The 20735-nt window shown below is 36.9% G+C and overlaps 1 protein-coding gene across 3 annotated transcripts in view; it reads left to right on the forward strand.

Annotated features, from left to right (window-relative positions):
- The window catches only part of LOC131168964 (two-component response regulator-like APRR7), a 33730-nt gene that overhangs the window by 710 nt on the left and 12285 nt on the right, over window positions 1–20735 (forward strand). The window contains exons 1-4 of one of the 3 annotated variants that reach the window (XM_058143217.1): window positions 1892–5501; window positions 5724–5833; window positions 11685–11846; window positions 11963–12306. In XM_058143217.1, the coding sequence (XP_057999200.1) occupies window positions 5332–5501; window positions 5724–5833; window positions 11685–11846; window positions 11963–12132 (612 nt within the window). In that variant the 5' untranslated portion in view covers window positions 1892–5331 and the 3' untranslated portion in view covers window positions 12133–12306. Of the gene's footprint in view, window positions 1–1891; window positions 5502–5723; window positions 5834–11684; window positions 11847–11962; window positions 12307–12337; window positions 15402–20735 lie in introns of those variants that run through there. The other 2 variants (XR_009147377.1, XR_009147371.1) reach the window with 2 other exon arrangements.

Raw genomic sequence — 20735 nt, forward strand, 5'->3', positions numbered from 1 at the left:
TAAGGATTCTGTATTCAAGTAGTGCAGAAATGCAGTTAAAATCTTTCCATTATCAGTTTGCATAGTTTTGGGGCTTTAAGTTGTTGTCCAAGAGATTTTGATGGTGGAAGAGAGATTTTATTTAGTATATTTCCATGCTAATGGGAATATATATTGTCAGTGTATGAAATGTTATTTTCTTTTTCTGGCATGAACTAATATCTTCTTTTTTATCCCCAGTAGAAATGCAAAGTGATATTTTTCATTTCTGCTAGAGTTATACATAGTGGGGATGGGCATTGAGTTTCTAGTTGCTTTTTGTGAAATGATGTTAGCTGGAGCATGATTTGGGATTTGATGAATCTTTTCATTTTTCTTAGTTCTATAATTAATGTTGATTGCTGAAAACATTTATTGGATTGGGATTCTGTTGAATGGCTTGTGTTTGTAGAGTTTGATTTATGGCGAAAACGGCATCTACTTGTAATAGTAAATTAAAAACGAGTATCTTGTCTATGCAATCCTATGCATACCTCATCAATGGTCTTTTTGAAACTGGTTGATGGTTGCTAGTGCGGTGGGCGAGAAAGGGTTGGCTGATGGTAAGAACTGAATGTATTGTAGATAGAAGGAAGCTAGGAATGGAGTGATGGGTGAGGGTCAGGATTTAGGCTTATCTGAGGAAGATGATAATAGCGTTGATGATGCACCTGATGAAGAAAACCATGGGCCTGGAGGAGCAGTTCAGGTCTATGATGGGTTCCAGATAGCGCAACAACAATCTCAAAATTCTGTCATACGCTGGGAGAGGTTTCTCCCTATTAGGTCTCTGAAAGTTCTTCTAGTGGAAAATGATGATTCAACACGTCATGTTGTCAGTGCTCTACTACGGAATTGCAGTTATGAAGGTGATTGAGCACTGAACAGCCTTTGTATCCTGTCCATTTTCACCTTCCTTCATATTTGCACCTCTTCTCAGGTATATCACATCAATTTTCTTGGTTAATACACACACACACACACGTGCACACACACACACACACACACACACACACACACACATAATTTTCAGAGATCTAACTGTAGTAATCTTACACTTATCTGTAAGTACAAACTGATTTTTGTTGAATATTTTTAATATGCTCTATGTTCCATTGAGTAAAATGTTTATTCATTCATTTAAATATATATTCCCCAATTACATGGAATTTGCCAGTTTGGTATCATTTTGATTACAGTTTGATGTTTGTGCAGCAAGTCCACTTACTCCATTCATTGGATGTCAAAATCTTTACCATTATTGCATTTGATGTTTCCACTCTCTTCACTAAACCATTCTGGAGTGTGTATGTTTTGAAGAATACAGATGGTCATGGTTCATTTAGCACAATCATGTTGAGGTGTTCCTACATGTAATAGGTTCAAAGCTAACTATTGAAAGTATGAGGAATAATAGATCACTTCCATCGGATAACTCATAACCCAAATTTTGTGTTCATATCTTGATGAATGGTTTATATTTGAGATTGATCTCCATTCCAGTTATGAGCAGGTTTTTCTTGTACTAATAAATCTATCTTGCTCCTATATCTTAGAATGGGCTTCCAATCGAGAAATACAAAATTAAAACTTGTAGGATTGTTTTGATGTGATACCTTTTAATAATTGTTAGAATCCCTTAATTAGTGTAAATCCCTTAATTAGTATAAATTAGCTGTAAATTAGAATATAATTAGGAATCATTATATTTAATAGTTTTCTATTTAGTCATAGCCTTTGTATATAAATTAGAATTCTTGTGAATCATTTTTGTATGAAGAAATATAAAAGAAATTCTCTAAATTCTCTGTCTTTTGCATGGTATCAGAGCTGTGCCAAAATTTTTTGGCGTGAACAGTGTAGTTCTGGGTAGTTTTTTTTTTGGTGGGTCAAGCTTCTACATCGTTCTAGGAAGGGAGGTGACTGTCACCACCTACCTGAGGAAGAAGGACACCAACCGATCGGCCTACGCCCGGAGTCCCGCCACCGTCCTGTGAAGTGCGTGAGCTCACGCACCTCTAGAAGCCTCGCGTCATTCTTCACTTGCCGGCACATGCACCCTTTTTCTGGTGATTTCTCTGGCCGTCCCTCTTGCCGATGACCTTTTCTGTTTGGCGCGCCTCTGACCAACGTGTTTCCACACCTGGTTTGCATATTTATTTTTTTGGTACCTTCTGTTGCCCAATTTCTTGCTTTCTGCCTCAGTACCTATTCCGTTAATTGAAAAATGACTGATGGAAAGAAGGAAGCCTCTGAAACAAAAGCTGGATTTGTCAGTGATAATCCCTATTTACAAATTAGTCCTGTAAAGTTGGATGGAACTAATTATTTGGCATGTCTAGATCCTGTCTAAGGTTCATTCAGGCTAGAGGACTGTAGGGGTATATCACTGGAGATAAGAAAAAGCCAAAAAGTGCTAGTTCTACCTACAATCAGTGGGAGTCGGAGAACTCTCTTGTTATGTCATGGCTCATCAATTCTATGCAACCTCATATAGCTCGTGGATATATACTGTTGGACAGTGCAACTACCATTTGGATTGTTGTTTCTTAGACTTATTCTCAAGTTGGGAATGATGCATAAGTTTATGAGCTTAGGAACAAGGTTCATGGAATGAAATAAGGTGAGTTGACTGTTGCTCAATATTATGCAGAATTGAGTGGTCTATGCAAGGGTTGGATTTCTATCAGGACTTTTAGGCTTCATGTCCGGCTGATGCAGTTAAGTTCCAGAAATTGATTGAGAAGGAGTGCATATATGATTTTCTTGCTGTTATGGAAAGTCAATCACTATATTATTTCTCTGTATATTCTGTATTCTGTAGTCCTATTTAGGATTTCTTATTTAGGATTTCTTCCTAATTAGTATAACACAATTATAGTAATCAATTGTATATATACACCCATGTACAGATTAATTAAAATTAAGGATAATTATCTCTTTCTACATGGTATCAGAGCAGGTCATCTATCTAGGGTGACTATTTGTTCTCACCACCTAGCTCAGGAGAGACCTTGGCCGTCGACCAGCCGTCCCCTCTGATCCTGTCGCCGGAATCCAAGCGTGTGAGGCTCACGCGCCCAACTCAGGTTCTCGCCCTTTCTTCATTCGCCTGCGCGTGAAGGCTCGTCCGCTGGCCGTTTCGACTCCGATCAGCATCGTCTCCGTCACCTCAACCCCCTCATTTCACCACTGTGTGCTGGTGCCTAATCCAGTACACCATTAAAGGACTTCTGAGGTTTGGCTTTCAGATCCTATTTCGGTATTTGCTTGATTTGTGATTTTGGGTTATTTTGTGGCTATAAGCACTTTGGATTAGCATTTCGGTTAGTTTTCTTTATCTCAACAAATGGCAGACAATAAGAATGTTATTTCTAATGTGATTCCAGTGATGACTAAGATCACAGAATACAAACTTAATGGTTCGAATTACCTGGAGTGGAGTAAGGCTGTTAGGATCTATTTGCGTAGCATTAATAAGGATGATCACCTTACTAAAGACTCACCTACTGATGATATGCGGCAAACTTGGCACAGTGAGGTAATTAGTTTAATTAATCACTGTGAATTTGTTGAGGAATTGATGGATTATTTAGATTTTCTGTATTCTGGTAAAGGGAATATCTCCCGTATTTATGATGTTTGTAAGGCATTCTACCGTGCTGAGAAAGAGAATAAGTCTCTCACGGCTTATTTTATGGATTTTAAACGGGTATATGAGGAACTTAATGTATTGTTGCTTTTTAGTTCTGATGTGAAAGTTCAGCAAGCCCAACGGGAGCAACTGGCTTTTATGAGTTTTCTTGCAGGCCTTCCTTCAGAGTATAAGACCGCTAAATCTCAGATTCTTTCCAGTTCCAAGATTTTCTCTTTGCATGAAACGTTTACACGGGTCCTTCGTACAGAGAGTACTCAATGTTCACAGCCTGCCAGTAGTGCTCTTATTAGCCGTAATCCAAATGGACAACAGGGTAATAGAAGAGGAAGTAGAGGAGGAATTATAGGCAACAGAGGTAATCAGCATAATGGGGAGGCTAGTTCTAATCAGGACTAAAGAGGAATCATTTGTTATTATTGCCATGAGCCTGGCCATACAAAATGTAATAGTTCGCAACTTCAGAGGAAAAATCAACGATCAAAGATGACAAATATGGCGACAAAGGATTCTACAGTATCTTCTTCTAAGAAAACTATTTTGGTATCTGCAGAGGATTTTGCACAGTTTTCCCAGTATTAGGCATCTCTAAAGCTTACCAGTTCTCCTGTTATTGCGATCGCTGAGTCAGATAAATTCACTACATGCCTTGTGTCTTCCTCATCCAAATGGGTTATTGATTCTGGTGCGACAGATCACATGACAGGTAATTCTAGTCTTCTATCTGCTTTTCAGTCTAATCTCACTTCCTTTACTGTTACTTTAGCCGATGTTATACTTCTTGTGTCATGGGTTCTGGAACTGCGAACCCGACTTCGTCAATTTCTTTGTCATCTGTTTTGTGTTTATCAAAATTTTTTTTTTAATCTACTTTCTGTTAGTAAATTGACTCGTACCTTAAATTATTATGTTTCACTTTTTCCTGACTAGTGTTTTTTTTAGGATTTTACGACGAAGCAGATTATTGGTAGAGGACGTGAGTCAGGTGGTCTCTACATTCTGGAAAATCATGTACCGCGGTCGCTTGTTTGCTCCAGTACCTTAACACCTCTTGAAGCTCATTGTAGATTGGGCCATCTTTCTTTGTCTACCATGAAGAAGCTGTATCCTCAGTTTCAGTCTTTATCAGTACTAGAATATAAATCGTGTCAGTTTGCAAAATATCATCGTTTGCCTTCAGTGTCTAGAGTCAACAAACGGGCTTCATCCCCTTTCGAGTTAGTTCATTCTGATGTTTGGGGTCCTTGTTCCGTTACTTTTAAAACTGGATTTGTTATTTTGTTACTTTTATTGATGATTACTCTCGTGTTACCTGGTTATATTTAATGAAGAATCGTTCTGAGTTATTTTCTATTTTTTGTGCCTTTTGTAATGAAATCAAAACTCAATTTAATATTTCTGTGCGCATATTAAGAAGTGATAATGCAAAAGAATATTTTTCAGTACAATTTCAGTATTATATGACACAAAATGACATTCTTCATCAGTCTTCCTGTGTTGATACCCAATCCCAAAATTATATGGCTGAAAGAAAAAATTGGCATCTTCTTGAGGTAACTCGTGCTCTTCTTTTTCACATGAAGTTTCTAAACACTTTTGGACGGATGCAGTTTCTACGGCATGTTTTTTGATCAATCGTATGCCATTTTCTGTCCTTAATGGAGATATTTCTTATACTGCTTTTTTTTTCTATAAAATCTTTGTTCCCTGTTGAATCCTGTATTTTTTATTGTACCTGTTTTGTGCGTGATGCTCATTCACAGGTTACTAAATTGGATCCGAATTCTCTCAAATGTGTCTTCTTTGGATACTCCCGGCTCCAAAAGGGGTACCGCTGTTTCTCTCATACTCTTAATCGTTATCTTGTTTCTACAGATGTCATATTCTTTTAGTACACTCCATTCTTTTCTCAATCATCTGTGTATGAGAGTTAGGGGGAGGAGGATGATATTTTAATATATACTGTCCAACCAATGTCTAGTCCTCTCCTACAGCCTGTTCCTTCTGTCTCTAGACCTACTTGACCTTCCGTTGTTCATGTTTATTCCAGGAGATTGGAGATTCCTAACTCAGATCCTCCACCAGTTACTTCGTTGGGAGATCCTGTACCTCACACTGATCATGATTCTGATCTAGACTTACCCATTGCTCTTCGTAAAGGTAAGCGTTCATGCACTTATCCTATCTCTTCTTTTGTTTCTTGTAATCAATTGTCTTCTAGTTCTCGGTGTTTTGTTACTTCTTTAGACTCTGTTCCTATCCCTAAAACTGTTGGTGAGGCGCTGTCTCATCCTGGCATGTGTGCTGCTATGAAAGAGGAAATGGAGGCTTTAGATGCTAATGGTACATGGGAACTGTTGCTTTTGTCCACTGGTAAGAAAGTTATTGGTTGCAAATGGGTATTTACAGTAAAGGTAAATCCTGATGATTCTGTGACTAGGTTAAAAGCACGCCTTGTGACAAAAGGATATGCTCAGACATATGGGGTTGATTACTCTGACACTTTTTCTCCTGTAGCTAAACTTACTTCTGTTCGCTTGTGTATCTCTTTAGCAGCTACATATGATTGGCCACTGCACCAATTGGATATTAAGAATGCTTTCCTTCATGGTGATTTTCAGGAGGGGGTGTATATGGAGCAACCACCTGAGTTTATTGCTTAGGGGGAGTTGGGTAAAGTTTATAGGCTTCGGAAGTCTCTTTATGGCTTGAAACAAAGTCCTAGGGCCTGGTTTGGGAGATTCAGTGAAGCAGTATAGGAATTTGGTATGCAAAAGAGTAAGTGTGATCACTCAGTATTTTATAGGCAATCTGAGGCTGATCTAATTTTCCTGGTAGTCTATGTGGATGACGTTGTCATCACTGGGAGTGACTCTGCAGGTATTTCATTTTTTAAAACCTTCCTCCAAACCCAATTTCAGACCAAAGACTTGGGATTGTTAAAGTATTTCTTGGGTATTGAAGTTATGAGAAGTAAGAAGGGTATTTTTTTGTCTCAAAGAAAATATGTCCTCGATCTATTGACAGATACAGGAAAATTAAGTGCTAAGCCTTGCAGTGCACCAATGAGTCCAAATTTACAACTGTTAGCAGAGGATAGGGAGTTATTTGAAGATCCAGAGAGATACAGGAGATTGGTAGGAAAATTGAACTACCTTACAGTCACTCATCCTGACATTGCTTATGCCGTTAGTGTGGTTAGTCAGTTTATGTCTTCCTCAATTGTTGCTCATTGGGAATTCTTGGGACAAATCTTGTGTTATCTGAAGGGCACTATAGGAAGAGGTTTGTTATATGGTAATTACGGGCATTTGAATGTTGAATGTTTTTCAGATGCCAACTGGGCTGGATCTAAGGTAGACAGGAGGTCAACTACTGGATATTGTGTTTTTGTTGGAGGAAATTTGGTGTCTTGGAGAAGTAAGAAGCAGAGTGTAGTTTCTTGATCTAGTGCTGAATCGGAATATAGAGCCATGACACAATTAGTATGTGAGGTAATATGGATACTTCAATTACTAGATAAGACAGGTTTTAAGACCTCCCTACCTGCGAAATTGTGTGATGATAATCAGGCTGCTCTCCATATTGCTTCTAATCCGGTGTTTCATGAGCGGACCAAATATATTGAGATTGATTATCACTTTATTCGTGAAAAGATTCAACAACAAATCATCTCAACAGAACACATAAAAACTAGAGAGCAGTTAGGAGAGATTTTCACAAAAGCTCTGAATGGAGCTAGGATTGACTATATTTGTAACAAGTTGGGTATGATTAACATCTATGCTCCAACTTGAGGGGAAGTGTTATGGAAAGTCAATCACTATATTATTTCTTTGTATATTCTGTATTCTGTATTCCTATTTAGGATTTCTTATTTAGGATTTCTTCCTAATTAGTGGAACACAATTATAGGAATCAATTGTATATATATACCCATGCACAGATTAATTGAAATCAAGAAGAATCATCTCTTTCTACACTTGCTGGGCTAAATGTGGAGTATGATCAGATTCGGGTCCAAGTACTTGGTAAGGATCCTTTGCTCACCTTAAGACAGACATATTCTTATGTTCAGCAGGAGGAGAGCAGAAGGAGTGTCATGATCAATTCCTTACGAGAACAGTCACATGGTCCATCAGATAAGGATCACCTGCATTGTGACTACTGTGGGAAATCCTGGTACACCAAAGAACAATGTTGGAAGCTGCATGGCCTCCCAACTAAAGGGCGTGAAGGAAAAAGGTTGGGCTCCGCTAGACAACAAACAAATGTATCTAAGGTTGTAAGTGTTTCTGAAGATAGTGCTGTCACTGGGATGTTTCCAATGAAGAAGTACAGACTCTAAGGCGATTTCTGTCACAGCTTGAATCATAATTCACTACAGTTGCCTCTTCTAACTTTGTCAACTCAGGTAATGCTTTTCTTGCCAATCATAATAATTTATTTTGGGTTATAGATTCTGAAGCAAACAAACATATGAAAGACTCTTCGAATAAATTCATATTCTATTCTCAATTTTCAGGCGAAGAAAAAGTTCACACTGTGGATGGATCCTTATCTAATGTTTCTGGAACAGGTTCTGTTAAATGCACTCCTACTATAAGTCTTAGTTCTGTCTTACATGTGCTTAGCTTTCCTATTAATCTTCTGTCTATTAGTTCTATCACAAAAGCTCTCAACTGCAAAATTGAATTTTTTCCCACTCACTGTGTATTTCAGGAATTGATAATAGGGAGAACGATTGGCAGTGGTAGACTGCAAGATGGGCTATATTTATTGAATGATTGTGTTGATCAGGCCTTGTTAGGACAGTCTATGGGTGCTGAGGAATAAATTATCCAGTGGCATGGGAAATTTGGACATCCTTTATTTACTGTTTTAGAGAAACTTTATCCTCTTTTGTTTAAGCAATGCAAAACTGAATTGTAAGTATTTGATGCTTGTGAGTTTGCCAAACATACTAGACAATCTTATCCTGCAATAAATAATAAGGCTTTAGTTTTTTTTATGACTATCCATTCTGATGTGTAGGAGCCTACTCAAACTGTGTCTTTATCGGGTTATAGATAGTTTGTGACCTTTATTGATTGTTGCAGTAGGTTAACTTGGGTATATCTGATGAAAGGGAAAAATGAAGTATTTTCATGTTTTCAGTAGTTTTACAAAATGATTAGCACCCAGTTTAATGCTCATGTTAAAATACTGAGAACTGATAATGGCACAGAGTATATGAATGGAGTTTTTCAGGAATATTTGAAGTCACATGGAATTTTGCATCAGACTAGTTGTGTTAACATTAGTGCTCAAAATGGAGTGTCTAAGAGAAAAAAATAGACCCTTACTTGAGGTTGCTAAGTTTTTTATGTTTACAATGAATATTCTCAAACCTTACTGAGGAGATGCTATTCTTTCTGCTGCATATCTTATTAACAGAATGCCACTTTGGACTTTAGAGTTTAAGAGTCCTTCAGAGGTTTTGCAAGGTAAAAATTCATATACTATTCCTCCAAAGGTCTTTGGTTGTGTTTGCTTTGTTCATCAGCTTAATAGGGGGAAGTTAGAACCTTTGTTGGTTATTCTAGTACTTAGAAGGGGTATAGGTGTTACCACTCTTCTACACGGAAATATTTTGTGAGCATGGATGTTACCTTTAGGGAATCTGAATCTTATTTTCATCCATCTCTTTAGGGGGAGCATAGGAAGGAAGAAGAGGTGTCTTTCCCTTCTTCTTTGTCTTCTCCCAACTTTCAACTTCAAAGGAAAAATATGGGTTTAAAGCCTATACCTAATAATGATACTCAGGGGTTCTTGAGGAAGACTAAGTAGATCATATTTGAGAATCTATACTCGACGGAACAAGACAGATATAGCCATCGAGCAGGAGGCTGCTGATTAATCAGAATCTTTGGATTCAATTCCTGAACATTTTGAAATATGTGATGAGTCTCCTTTGATTCCTGAAGAGTCTAATTTTAATTCTCAGTCTACTTTTCCTTCTTCTGATAATGTTCTTGATATTCCTATTGCTCTCAAAAAAGGTGTTAGAACCTGTACTAAACATCCCATCTCTAACTTCATTTCCTATGATTCTTTGTCTCCATCCTATAGGGACTTTCTATTATTTTTTTCCTCTGTTTCTATCCCACAGGATTGGAAGAAAGCATGTCTTTATCCAAAATAGAAGGCAGCCATGGTGGAGGAGATGAAAGCTCTGGCATAGAATGAGACGTGGGAACTTGTTACTCTCCCATTGGGAAAAAAACTAGTTGGATGCCAGTGGGTGTTCACTGTGAAACATAGAGCAAATGGTTCAATTGAAAAGTATAAGGCTAGGTTGGTAGCAAAAGGCTTTACACAGACATATGGGGTAAATTACCAGAAAACCTTTGCTCCTGTTGCTAAAATGAATACCATCAGAATTTTACTATCATGTGTAGTAAATCTTGAGTGGGATTTACAACAGTTTTATGTAAAAAACGCCTTTCTATATGGTGATTTGAAAGAAGAAGTGTATATGAAAATTCCTCCAGGATTTGAGGATGAGAAGGCCAGAGGAAAAGTTTGTAAATTGAAGAAAGCACTATATGGCTTAAAACAGTCACCTGGGGCATGGTTTGACGGGTTCAGTAAGGCTATGGTTTCCTTTGGATACTGCCAAAGCAATGCTGATCACACCTTCTTTATAAAACACTTTAAGGGTAAGATCACTCTGCTTATTGTTTATGTGGATGATATTGTGGTAACTGGTGATGATAAGGAAGAAATAGCTCATCTAAAGGAGCGACTAGCACAGGAGTTTGAAATCAAAGATTTGGGAAGGCTAAAAGTACTTTCTTGGAATATAGGTTGCCAGATCAGATAAAGGAATCTTTATTTCTCAAAGGAAGTACATACTGGATCTGTTGAAGGAAACATGAATGCTAGGTTGTAAACCAACAGAGTCTCCCATTGAGGCAAATCACAAATTGCAAGCTGGAGTTGGGGAATCAGTGGATATAGGGAGATATCAGAGGTTGGTTGGCAGACTGATTTATCTTTCGCATACCAGACCAGATATAGCATATGCAGTGGGTCTAGTGAGTCAGTATATGCATGATCCTCGTGAATATCATTTGGAGGCTATTTTCCGCATCTTGCGATACTTAAAATCTGCAGCTGGGGAAGGACTTCTTTTCTCAAAGCATGACCATCATCATATTAAGGCCTTTACAGATGCAGATTGGGCTAGATCTCTTGATGATAGGAGATCGACATCTGGTTACTGTACTTTTGTTGGTTGTAATCTAGTCACTTGGAGAAGCAAGAAGCAAAATGTGACAGCTAGATCTAGTGCAGAGGCTGAGTTTAGAGCAATGGCTCAAGGTATTTGTGAACTATTGTGATTATGAAAGTTGATGGAGGAATTAAAATTGCTGGAAGCTAGTGGTTTGTCGTTGTTCTGTAAAAACAAAGCTGCCATCAATATAGTTCACAATCCAGTTCAGCATGATCGGACCAAGCATATAGAGATTGACAGACACTTCATAAAAAAAAAAAGTTGTCAATGTTTCCTTAAGTATCTCTTACGTAGGGTCGAAAGACCAGTTAGCCGATGTGTTTACTAAGGGATTAAGTTGTAAGGAGTTTCATGCCCTAGTTTGCAAGTTGGGCATGTGCAACATACATGAACCAACCTGAGGGGGAGTGTTAGAATCCCTTAATGAGTGTAAATTAACTGTAAATTAGAATATAATTAGGAATCATTATATTTATTAGTTTCTTATTTAGTCTTAGCCTTTGTATATAAATTAGAATTCTTGTAAATCATTTTTGTATGAAGAAATATAAAAGAAATTCTCTAAATTCTCTCTCTTCTACAATAATGTCAATGAAGAAGTTATCCTGTCATGTCTATGACTCAAGTGATGCTTTATTCTATGAATCTGCTGGATTTCTGTGCCATGCTTAATCTTTTACTCAGTAATATTTTTTCTGTTCTTGCTGATAGTCTTCTGTCAAATATGCACAGTTATTGCTGTTCCAAATGGTCTTCAAGCCTGGAAAATGCTGGAAGATCTGAATAATCATATTGATATTGTCCTAACAGAGGTGGTCGTGCCTACCTTATCTGGAATTGGCCTTTTGTGTAAGATTACGAGCCACAAAACTCTCAAGAATATTCCAGTGATAAGTAAGTATTGCTCTGTTGTGCTTAGATGTTGGATTTCTATGAAAAGCAATACTTTTCCCATGATAATTGAGGATTTGATGCGTTTAATTATCACTCTTGATGAGTTTTTGTTGCAGTGATGTCATCCCATGATTCTATGGGTATAGTCTTTAAGTGTCTGTCAAAAGGTGCAGTTGGTTTTTTGGTGAAACCCATTCGGAAGAATGAACTTAAAAACCTATGGCAGCACATCTGGAGGAGATGCCACAGTGTGAGTTCCTTTACTTTTGTAATTCAGAGAGAATAAAATATGTTACAAGCCAATGTGGATATTTTATTGGGTTGATTTTATTTTAAAACTTTTCAACCTTTATTTGATGTAAGGCTAATTTAATGGCCCTTTTAGAAGCTACAAGTGCAAGTGGTTTTGCTAACAAGTTTAAATCCTTCCATAGAAATATATTCAAATTATTGCAACTTCTCTTAGGCGTTACAGCAATCCTGTTTTACAGCAGATTTGTGCATCTTACATTTGATCACTTAATGACAATTCAGTTGACTCTGGGACTTGAAATGTACTCCTCAACCTTGGATTAATTTCTCATCCTTTCTCAGTCTAGTGGTAGTGGAAGTGAAAGTGGGACACAAACTAAAAAATCCATGGAGACAAAAAGTAATGAAGAGTCTAAAAACAATTCTGACAGCAGCGATGAGCTTTATGACTGTGGGAGCAATGGTCCGAGTAATCAGGATGGGAGTGATAATGGGAATGGCACTCAGGCAATGAGAATATACCTCTTGAATCACATAGCTAGCAGTTGTTTTGGTATATCGATTTAAATAATATTTTCGCATTGAACAAATTCCGATGTAATAGAGAGTTGCATAATAATGATTTCCACGTCATTTCTTGACCAGATATTTAATGAGAATGTTCTATCTTGAAGTTGAAAATTAGGGAAAAAAACCCTATTAAAAATTTAACATGCATTTCTTGGTTTTTGCTGAATTTGCCCATTTGACAGATTTTCCTGCCATTGCATACCTTCTGTGCATAAAGGCTGCTTCAAATTTGTTGGCACTTATTGAAGCATAAATTGTACAAACTTATTTAAAAATTTTTGTAAATAATAAAAATGAAGAAAAATGTTCTTTCTTAATTAAAGCAGCTAGAAGAGATTGAATTATTAATCTAGTCTAAGAAGCTGTGGTAAAGGTTCTTTTTAGGGTTTGTTGAGGATTTGAATGCAGGGAAGGGGTTGTTTGAGTATCATTTTGAAATAATTTAGGTATTTTTTGGAGAAACATTTGACATTAATTTAGGATGAGAACAAATTTAGGGGTGAGGGTTGGTATTGTTAGCAATACATGTGAATAGTGACTGCATACTTTTTTACCACTTGTTTTCATTGAACTTATCACTAAATTTCATTATGGTTTACTAAACTTTAATTTCTAGAAGAAAAATCACTTCACTTTGATTTTGTTCAGTGAGATAGCAATTGTCAAACTCTAATAGAAATTTAGCCAAAATTTTCTACCTCTTGTTTGGATAGAAAAGGAAAAGAGGAAGAAAGAAATTTAGTTTTAAAAAGGGCAACATTATATTTATATCCTTATAATTTTTTCCTTTGAAAAAAGTCGCTAAAGGGGCATAAAGGTAATTTTACACATTTCCTCCTACTTTCTCTCTAAATATGGAGTGAAAATGTTTTTTTGGGGTCCTACATGATTTTCTTTCTCGTATTTTTCCTTCCTCCTATTTTCTCTCATCTTCCAAACAAAGGAAAGAATGAAAGAATATTCCTTTATTTTCTTCCCTTTCTTTTTCTTTCCACCCATTTTTCACGCTTCCCAAACATATTCTTAAGCTTGCTATTTTTAATATTTGGAGCATCACTATTTGCATTGTCATGTGCATTTGGCTAAAGGTAGAATTATAATGTTCGGTGATTAGGCTGCCAAATCCAAGAGAAGAGTGTTGGCCTTGTTATTGGAAACTCCTTTTCTGGGCAAGGAAGGAGCCAAGGAGTGACTGTATAAGATTATCAATTTTACACAATATATTATGGAAAAATGCAATTGCCAAATTCATGAACTCCCTTAATAGCATCCACAAGACCAGCCATTTAATAATTGTTAAGGACTATACCCATGTAGACCCAGGATGAAACAGAATAAATGTATGATGGTTGAGGAAATTTTTGACTGATTTAGCTTTTCTTTGCGTTAGTCCATCCTGATTTAAATCAAAGCCTCTTATGATAAAGCTTGATAATCTTTTTTTTTATGCTTTAGTTGTCCTAAATAATCTGTAAAGGGTTTTAAAGGAGATGATGGATTCTAAATTTTACCTAAGATTGTCGAAATTATTGATTGTATATTATTTATCTTGAAAAAGCAGTGTTAGGTTCCAAAAAACTTGGAACAGAATGTTGTACCTAGGACGTCTTTTCTTCTATATATTTTTAAGGCTCATTGGATTTTGTGGCCAAATTTGTAGTATTTCACCTGCAATGTAATCCTAACATAGTTCGAATCTCACCAAATACAATTCCTCTTCCCTAGTATTAAATAAAAAAGAAATTGACATTTCTTTAGAAATTTGGAAGTTTGGTGTGATGAATCTAGCCCTTTTTCTATTTTGCATCCCGAATCAGACTAAAAGTTTTGTGATTATTACCTTTAAAGGGTTTTATTCTTATGGTCTCTAGCTAAGGATTCCATCATATTTGCTAAGGCAAAATTGTTTTTGCTACTTTTAGGCTTTCTTTTTCAATAAAAAATAACTCTCAGAATATATGAGATTTCATATTCTAACTTGAGGGGGAGTGTTATAGAATAGGAAGTAAATATGTGTTATATTCCTATATTGATTAGCATAATTTTAGGATTTTAAGGGATTTAAGTTATATATATATACATAAGATTAAAGAATTTCTAGTTCAAAATTAACATGTTATCAAAGCTCTCAATTTATTAGGGCTTCGATACTGTTCATCAGTTATGTTTGTTGAGATTGTATTGTTGTGTTTTGGGAAACTAATTGTTGAATGAGAATTGTGGTTCCAGAGACCTGTTGCACCCTTAAATTCCTGTCTGCTTGTGTTCTTAATAGCGTTTGTTATGGAAAGTTAATCACTATATTATTTCTCTGTATATTCTATATTCTGTATTCCTATTTATGATTTCTTCCTAATTAGTAGAACACAATTATAGGAATCAATTGTATATATATATACATGTACAGATTAATTGAAATTAAGGAGAATCATCTCTTTCTACATGGTATCAGAGCAGGTCATCTATCTAGGGTGACTATTTGTTCTCACCACTCAGCTCAGGAGAGACCTTGGCCGCCGACCGGCCGTCCCCTCTGATCCAGTCACCAGAATCTAAGCGCGTGAGGCTCACGCGCCCAACTTGGGTTCTCTCTGTTTCTTCACTCATCGGCAAGTGGAGGCGCGTCTGCTGGCCATTTCGACTCCGATCAGCATCGCTGGCGTCGCCTCAACCTCCTTATTCCACCACTGTGTGCTGTTGCCTGATCCAGTACACCATTAAAGGACTTTTGAGGTTTGGCTCTTATATCTTATTTCGGTATTTGCTTGATTTGTGATATTAGGTTATTTTGCGGCTGAAAGCACTTTGGATTAGTGTTTTGGTTAGTTTTCTTTGTCTCAACAAATGGCAGACAATAAGAATGTTATTTCTGATGTGATTCCGGTGATAACTAAGATCACGGAACACAAACTTAATGGTTCGAATTACCTGGAATGGAGTAAGACTGTTAGGGTCTATTTGCGTAGCATTGATAAGGATGATTACCTTACTAAAGACTCACCTATTGATGATACACGACAAACTTGGCTAAGGGAGGATGCTTGATTGTTTTTGCAGCTTCGAAACTCAATTCACAATGAGGTAATTAATTTAATTAATCACTGTGAATTTGTTAAGGAATTGATGGATTACTTAGATTTTCTGTATTCTGATAAAGGGAATATCTCCCATATTTATGATGTTTGTAAGGCATTCTACCGTGCTGAGAAAGAGGATAAGTTTCTCACAGCTTATTTTATGGATTTTAAATAGGTATATGAGGAACTTAATGTATTGTTGCCTTTTAGTTCTGATGTGAAAGTTCAGCAGACCCAACGGGAGCAACTGGCTGTTATGAGTTTTCTTGCAGGCCTTCCTTCAGAGTATGAGATTGCTAAATATCAGATTCTCTCTAGTTCTGAAATTCTCTCTAGTTCTGAAATTTCCTCTTTGCATGAAATGTTCACACGGGTCCTTTGTACAGAGAGTACTCAATGTTCACAGCCTGCCAGTAGTGCTCTTATTAGCCGTAATCCAAGTGGACAATAGGGTAATAGAAGAGGAAGTAGAGGAGGAATTGCAGGCAACAGAGGTAATCAGTGTAATGGGGAGGCTAGTTCTAATCAGGACTCAAGAGGAGTCATTTGTTATTATTGCCATGAGCCTGGCCATGCAAAATATAATTGTCCACAGCTTCAGAGGAAAAATTAACGATCACATATGGCAAATATGACAGCAGAGGATTCTACAGTATCTTCCTCTGAGAAAACTGTTTTGGTATCTGCAGAGGATTTTGCACAGTTTTCCTAGTATCAGACATCTCTAAAGCCTACCAGTTTTTTTGTCACTGCGATCGCTGAGTCAGGTAAATCTACTACATGCCTTGTGTCTTCCTCATCCAAATGGGTTATTGATTTTGGTGCGACAGATCACATGACAGGTAATTCTAGTCTTCTATCTGCTTTTCAGTCTAATCTCACTTCTTCTACTGTTACTTTAGCTGATGGTTCTACTTCTTGTGTCATGGGTTCTGGAACTGCGAATCCGACTTCGTCAATTTCTTTGTCATCTATTTTGTGTCTATCAAAATTCTCTTTTAATCTACTTTCTGTTAGTAAACTTACTCGTATCTTAAATTATTCTGTTTCCTTTTTTCCTGACCAGTGTTTATTTTAGGATCTTACGATGAAGCAGATTATTGGTAAAGGACGTGAGTTAGGTGGTCTCTACATTCTAAAAAATCATGTACCGCGGTCGCTTGTTTGCTCTAGTACCTTAACACCTCTTGAAGCTCATTGTAGATTGGGCCATCCTTCTTTGTCTACCATGAAGAAACTGTGTCCTTAGTTTCAGTCTTTATCGGTACTAGAATGTGAGTCGTGTCAGTTTGCAAAACATTATCGTTTCCCTTCTGTGTCTAGAGTCAATAAACAGGCTTCATCCCCTTTTGAGTTAGTTCATTCTGATGTTTGGGGTCCTTGTTTTGTTACTTCTAAAACTGGATTTTGTTATTTTGTTACTCTCGTTGATGATTACTCTCGTTGATGATTACTCTCGTATTACCTGGTTGTATTTAATAAAGAATCGTTTTGAGTTGTTTTCTATCTTTTGTGCCTTTTGTAATGAAATCAAAACTCAATTTAATATTTCTGTGCGCATATTAATAAGTGACAATGCCAAAGAATATTTTTCAGCACAATTTCAGTATTATATGACACAAAATGACATTCTTCATCAGTTTTCCTGTGTTGATACCCCATCCCAAAATGGCGTGGCCAAAAGAAAAAATCAGCATCTTCTTGAGGTAACTCGTGTTCTTCTTTTTCATATGAAAGTTCCTAAATACTTTTGGGCGGATGCAGTTTCTACGGCATGTTTTTTGATCAATCGTATGCCGTCTTCTGTCCTTAATGGGGATATTCCTTATACTTCTTTGTTTCCTACAAATTCTTTGTTCCCTGTTGAACCCCGTATTTTTTATTGTACCTGTTTTGTGTGTTATTAAATTGGATCTGAAGTCTCTCAAATGTGTCTTCCTTGGGTACTCTCGGTTCCAAAAAGGGTACCGCTGTTTCTCTCCTACTCTTAATCGTTATCTTGTTTCTGTAGATGTCACATTTTTTGAGTCTACTTCATTCTTTCCTCAATCATCTGTGTATGAGAGTCAAGGGAAGGAGGATGATCTCTTAATATATACTGTCCAACCAATGTCTAATCCTCTCCCACAGCCTGTTCCTTTTGTCTCTAGACCTATTCGATCTCCCGTTGTTCATGTTTATTCCAGGAGATTGGAGATTCCTGACTCAAATCCTCCACTAGCTACTTCGTTGGGAGATCCTGTACCTCACACTGATCATGATTCTGACCTAGACTTACCCATTGCTCTTCGTAAAGGTAAGCGTTCTTGCACTTACCCTATCTCTTCTTTTGTTTCTTATATTCAATTGTCTTCTTGTTCTCGGTATTTTTACTTCTTTAAACTCTGTTCCTATCCCTAATATTGTTGGTGAGGCACTGTCTCATCCTGACTGGTGTGCTGCTATGAAAGAGAAAATAAAGGCTTTAGATGCTAATGGTAGATGGGAACTATTGCCTTTGCCTACTGGTAAGAAAGTTATTGGTTGCAAATGGGTATTTACAGTAAAGGTAAATCCTACTGGTTCTGTGACTAGGTTAAAAGCACGTCTTGTGATAAAAGGATATGCTCAGACACATGGGATTGATTACTCTGACACTTTTTCTCTTGTAGCTAAACTTACTTTTGTTTGCTTGTTTATCTCTTTAGCAGCTACATATGATTGGCCTCTGCACCAATTGGATATCAAGAATGCTTTCCTTCATGGTGATTTTCAGGAGGAGGTGTATATGGAGCAACCACCTGGGTTTGTTGCTCAGGGGGAGTTGGGTAAAGTTTGTAGGCTTCGAAAGTCTCTTTATAGCTTAAAACAAAGTCTTAGGGCCTAGTTTGGGAGATTCAGTGAAGCAGTACAGGAATTTGGTATACAAAAGAGTAAGTGTGATCACTCAGTATTTTATAGGCAATCTGAGGCTGGTCTAATTCTCCTGGTAGTCTATGTGGATGACATTGTCTTCACTGGGAGTGACTCTGCAAGTATTTCATCTCTTAAAACCTTCCTCTAAACTCAGTTTCAGACCAAAGACTTGGGATTGTTAAAGTATTTCTTGGGTATTGCAGTTATGAGAAGTGAGAAGGATATGTTCTTGTCTCAAAGAAAATATGTCCTCGATTTATTGACAGAGACAGGAAAATTAGGTGCTAAGCCTTGCATTGCACCAATGACTCCAAATTTATAACTGTTAGCAGGGGATAGTGAGTTGTTTGAAGATCCAGAGAGATACAGGAGATTGGTAGGAAAGTTGAACTACCTTGCAGTCAATCGTTCTGACATTGCTTATGCCGTTAGTGTGGTAAGTCAGTTTATGTCTTCCCCAACTGTTGCTTATTGGGAAGCCTTGGGACAAATCTTGTGTTATCTGAAGGATGCTCCAGGAGGAGATTTGTTATATGGTAATTATGGGCATTTGAATGTTGAATGTTGAATGTTTTTCAGATGCTGACTGGGCTGGATTTAAAGTTCACAGGAGGTCAACTACTGGATATTGTGTTTTTGTTTGAGGAAATTTGGTGTCTTAGAGAAGCAAGAAGCAGAGTGTAGTTTCTCGATCTAGTGCTGAATCGGAATACAGAGCCATGGCACAATCAGTATGTGAGGTAATGTGGATACTTTAATTACTAGATGAGACAGGTTTTAAGACATCCCTGCCTGCGAAATTGTGGTGTGATAATCAAGCTGCTCTCCATATTGCTTCTAATCCGGTGTTTCATGAGCGGACCAAACATATTCAGATTGATTGTCACTTTGTTCATGTAAAGATTCAACAACAAATCATCTCAATAGGACACATCAAAACTGGAGAGCAGTTAGGAGATATTTTCACAAAAGCTCTGAATGGAGTTAGGATTGACTACATTTGTAACAAGTTGGGCATGATTGACATCTATACTACAACTTGAGGGGGAGTGTTATGGAAAGTCAATCACTATATTATTTTCCTGTATATTCTATATTCTGTATTCCTATTTAGGATTTCTTATTTAGGATTTCTTATTTAGGATTTCTTCCTAATTAGTAGAACACAATTATAGGAATCAATTGTATATATATACCCATGTACAGATTAATTGAAATTAAGGAGAATCATCTCTTTCTACAGCCTTGAGAGTTGCTTTGTGGTTTGGTGATGTTCTATGGGTATTTGAGTTTGGACAGGCACTATATCACAACCTTGTGAGCTATTGGATAAAGATCACCTATTGTTTCGTCTTTTTTCTCGCTAGTCACCTTTAGAGAGGAAAGTGCGACCTTGTAAGTTGCATTGTGTTGGTGTTTCTTCGTTGGCATCATTTTTAGAGGGGAAGTGCAATCTTGTGAGTTGTTTTGTGTGTTGGTGCCTTTGTGTAAACGTTTTTGAATCTGGTATAGTACTGTTACTTTGAGGCTATAGTGCATCCTTGTGGGTGCTTTGGAACCTGGTGTGTTGCAGCATTCTGGCTGCTAGTTGCTCTATTTGTGAGTTGTTGTAAGGGAGTTATTGGCTTCAATAAGAATCTCGCCAAGGGACAGTGCTAGAATTGATGAGATTTCATATTCCAACTTAAGTGGGGAAGTGTTATAGAAAAGGAAGTAAATATGTGTATATACTCCTATGTTGGTTAGCATAATTTTAGAGGTTTTATTCTTTTTTCTATTTAGGTATTTGAGTTGTGTATATATATGTGTATATTATGAATGAATAAAATTAAAGAATTTCTAGTTCAAAATTAACAATAATGTTTTTATGGAAAATATTTTCTTAAAGAAAGTTTTATTTTTAGAAATATATATATATAATGTTGAAAATCAATTGCAAATTATTTCCTAGCATTTGGAGTACATTGGAAAGTACTGTTTTTCTTTCAATACAACCATGAAATGATTGGATCTATAAGAACTTTATATTTTTCTATTTATGCTTGAACATGATAGAGAATCACATAAGAAAAGTCAATATGGCTGTCACTACTGC

The sequence above is a fragment of the Hevea brasiliensis genome, chromosome 1, assembly GCF_030052815.1.
Source record: "Hevea brasiliensis isolate MT/VB/25A 57/8 chromosome 1, ASM3005281v1, whole genome shotgun sequence".
In the NCBI taxonomy this organism is placed as follows: Eukaryota; Viridiplantae; Streptophyta; class Magnoliopsida; order Malpighiales; family Euphorbiaceae; genus Hevea; species Hevea brasiliensis.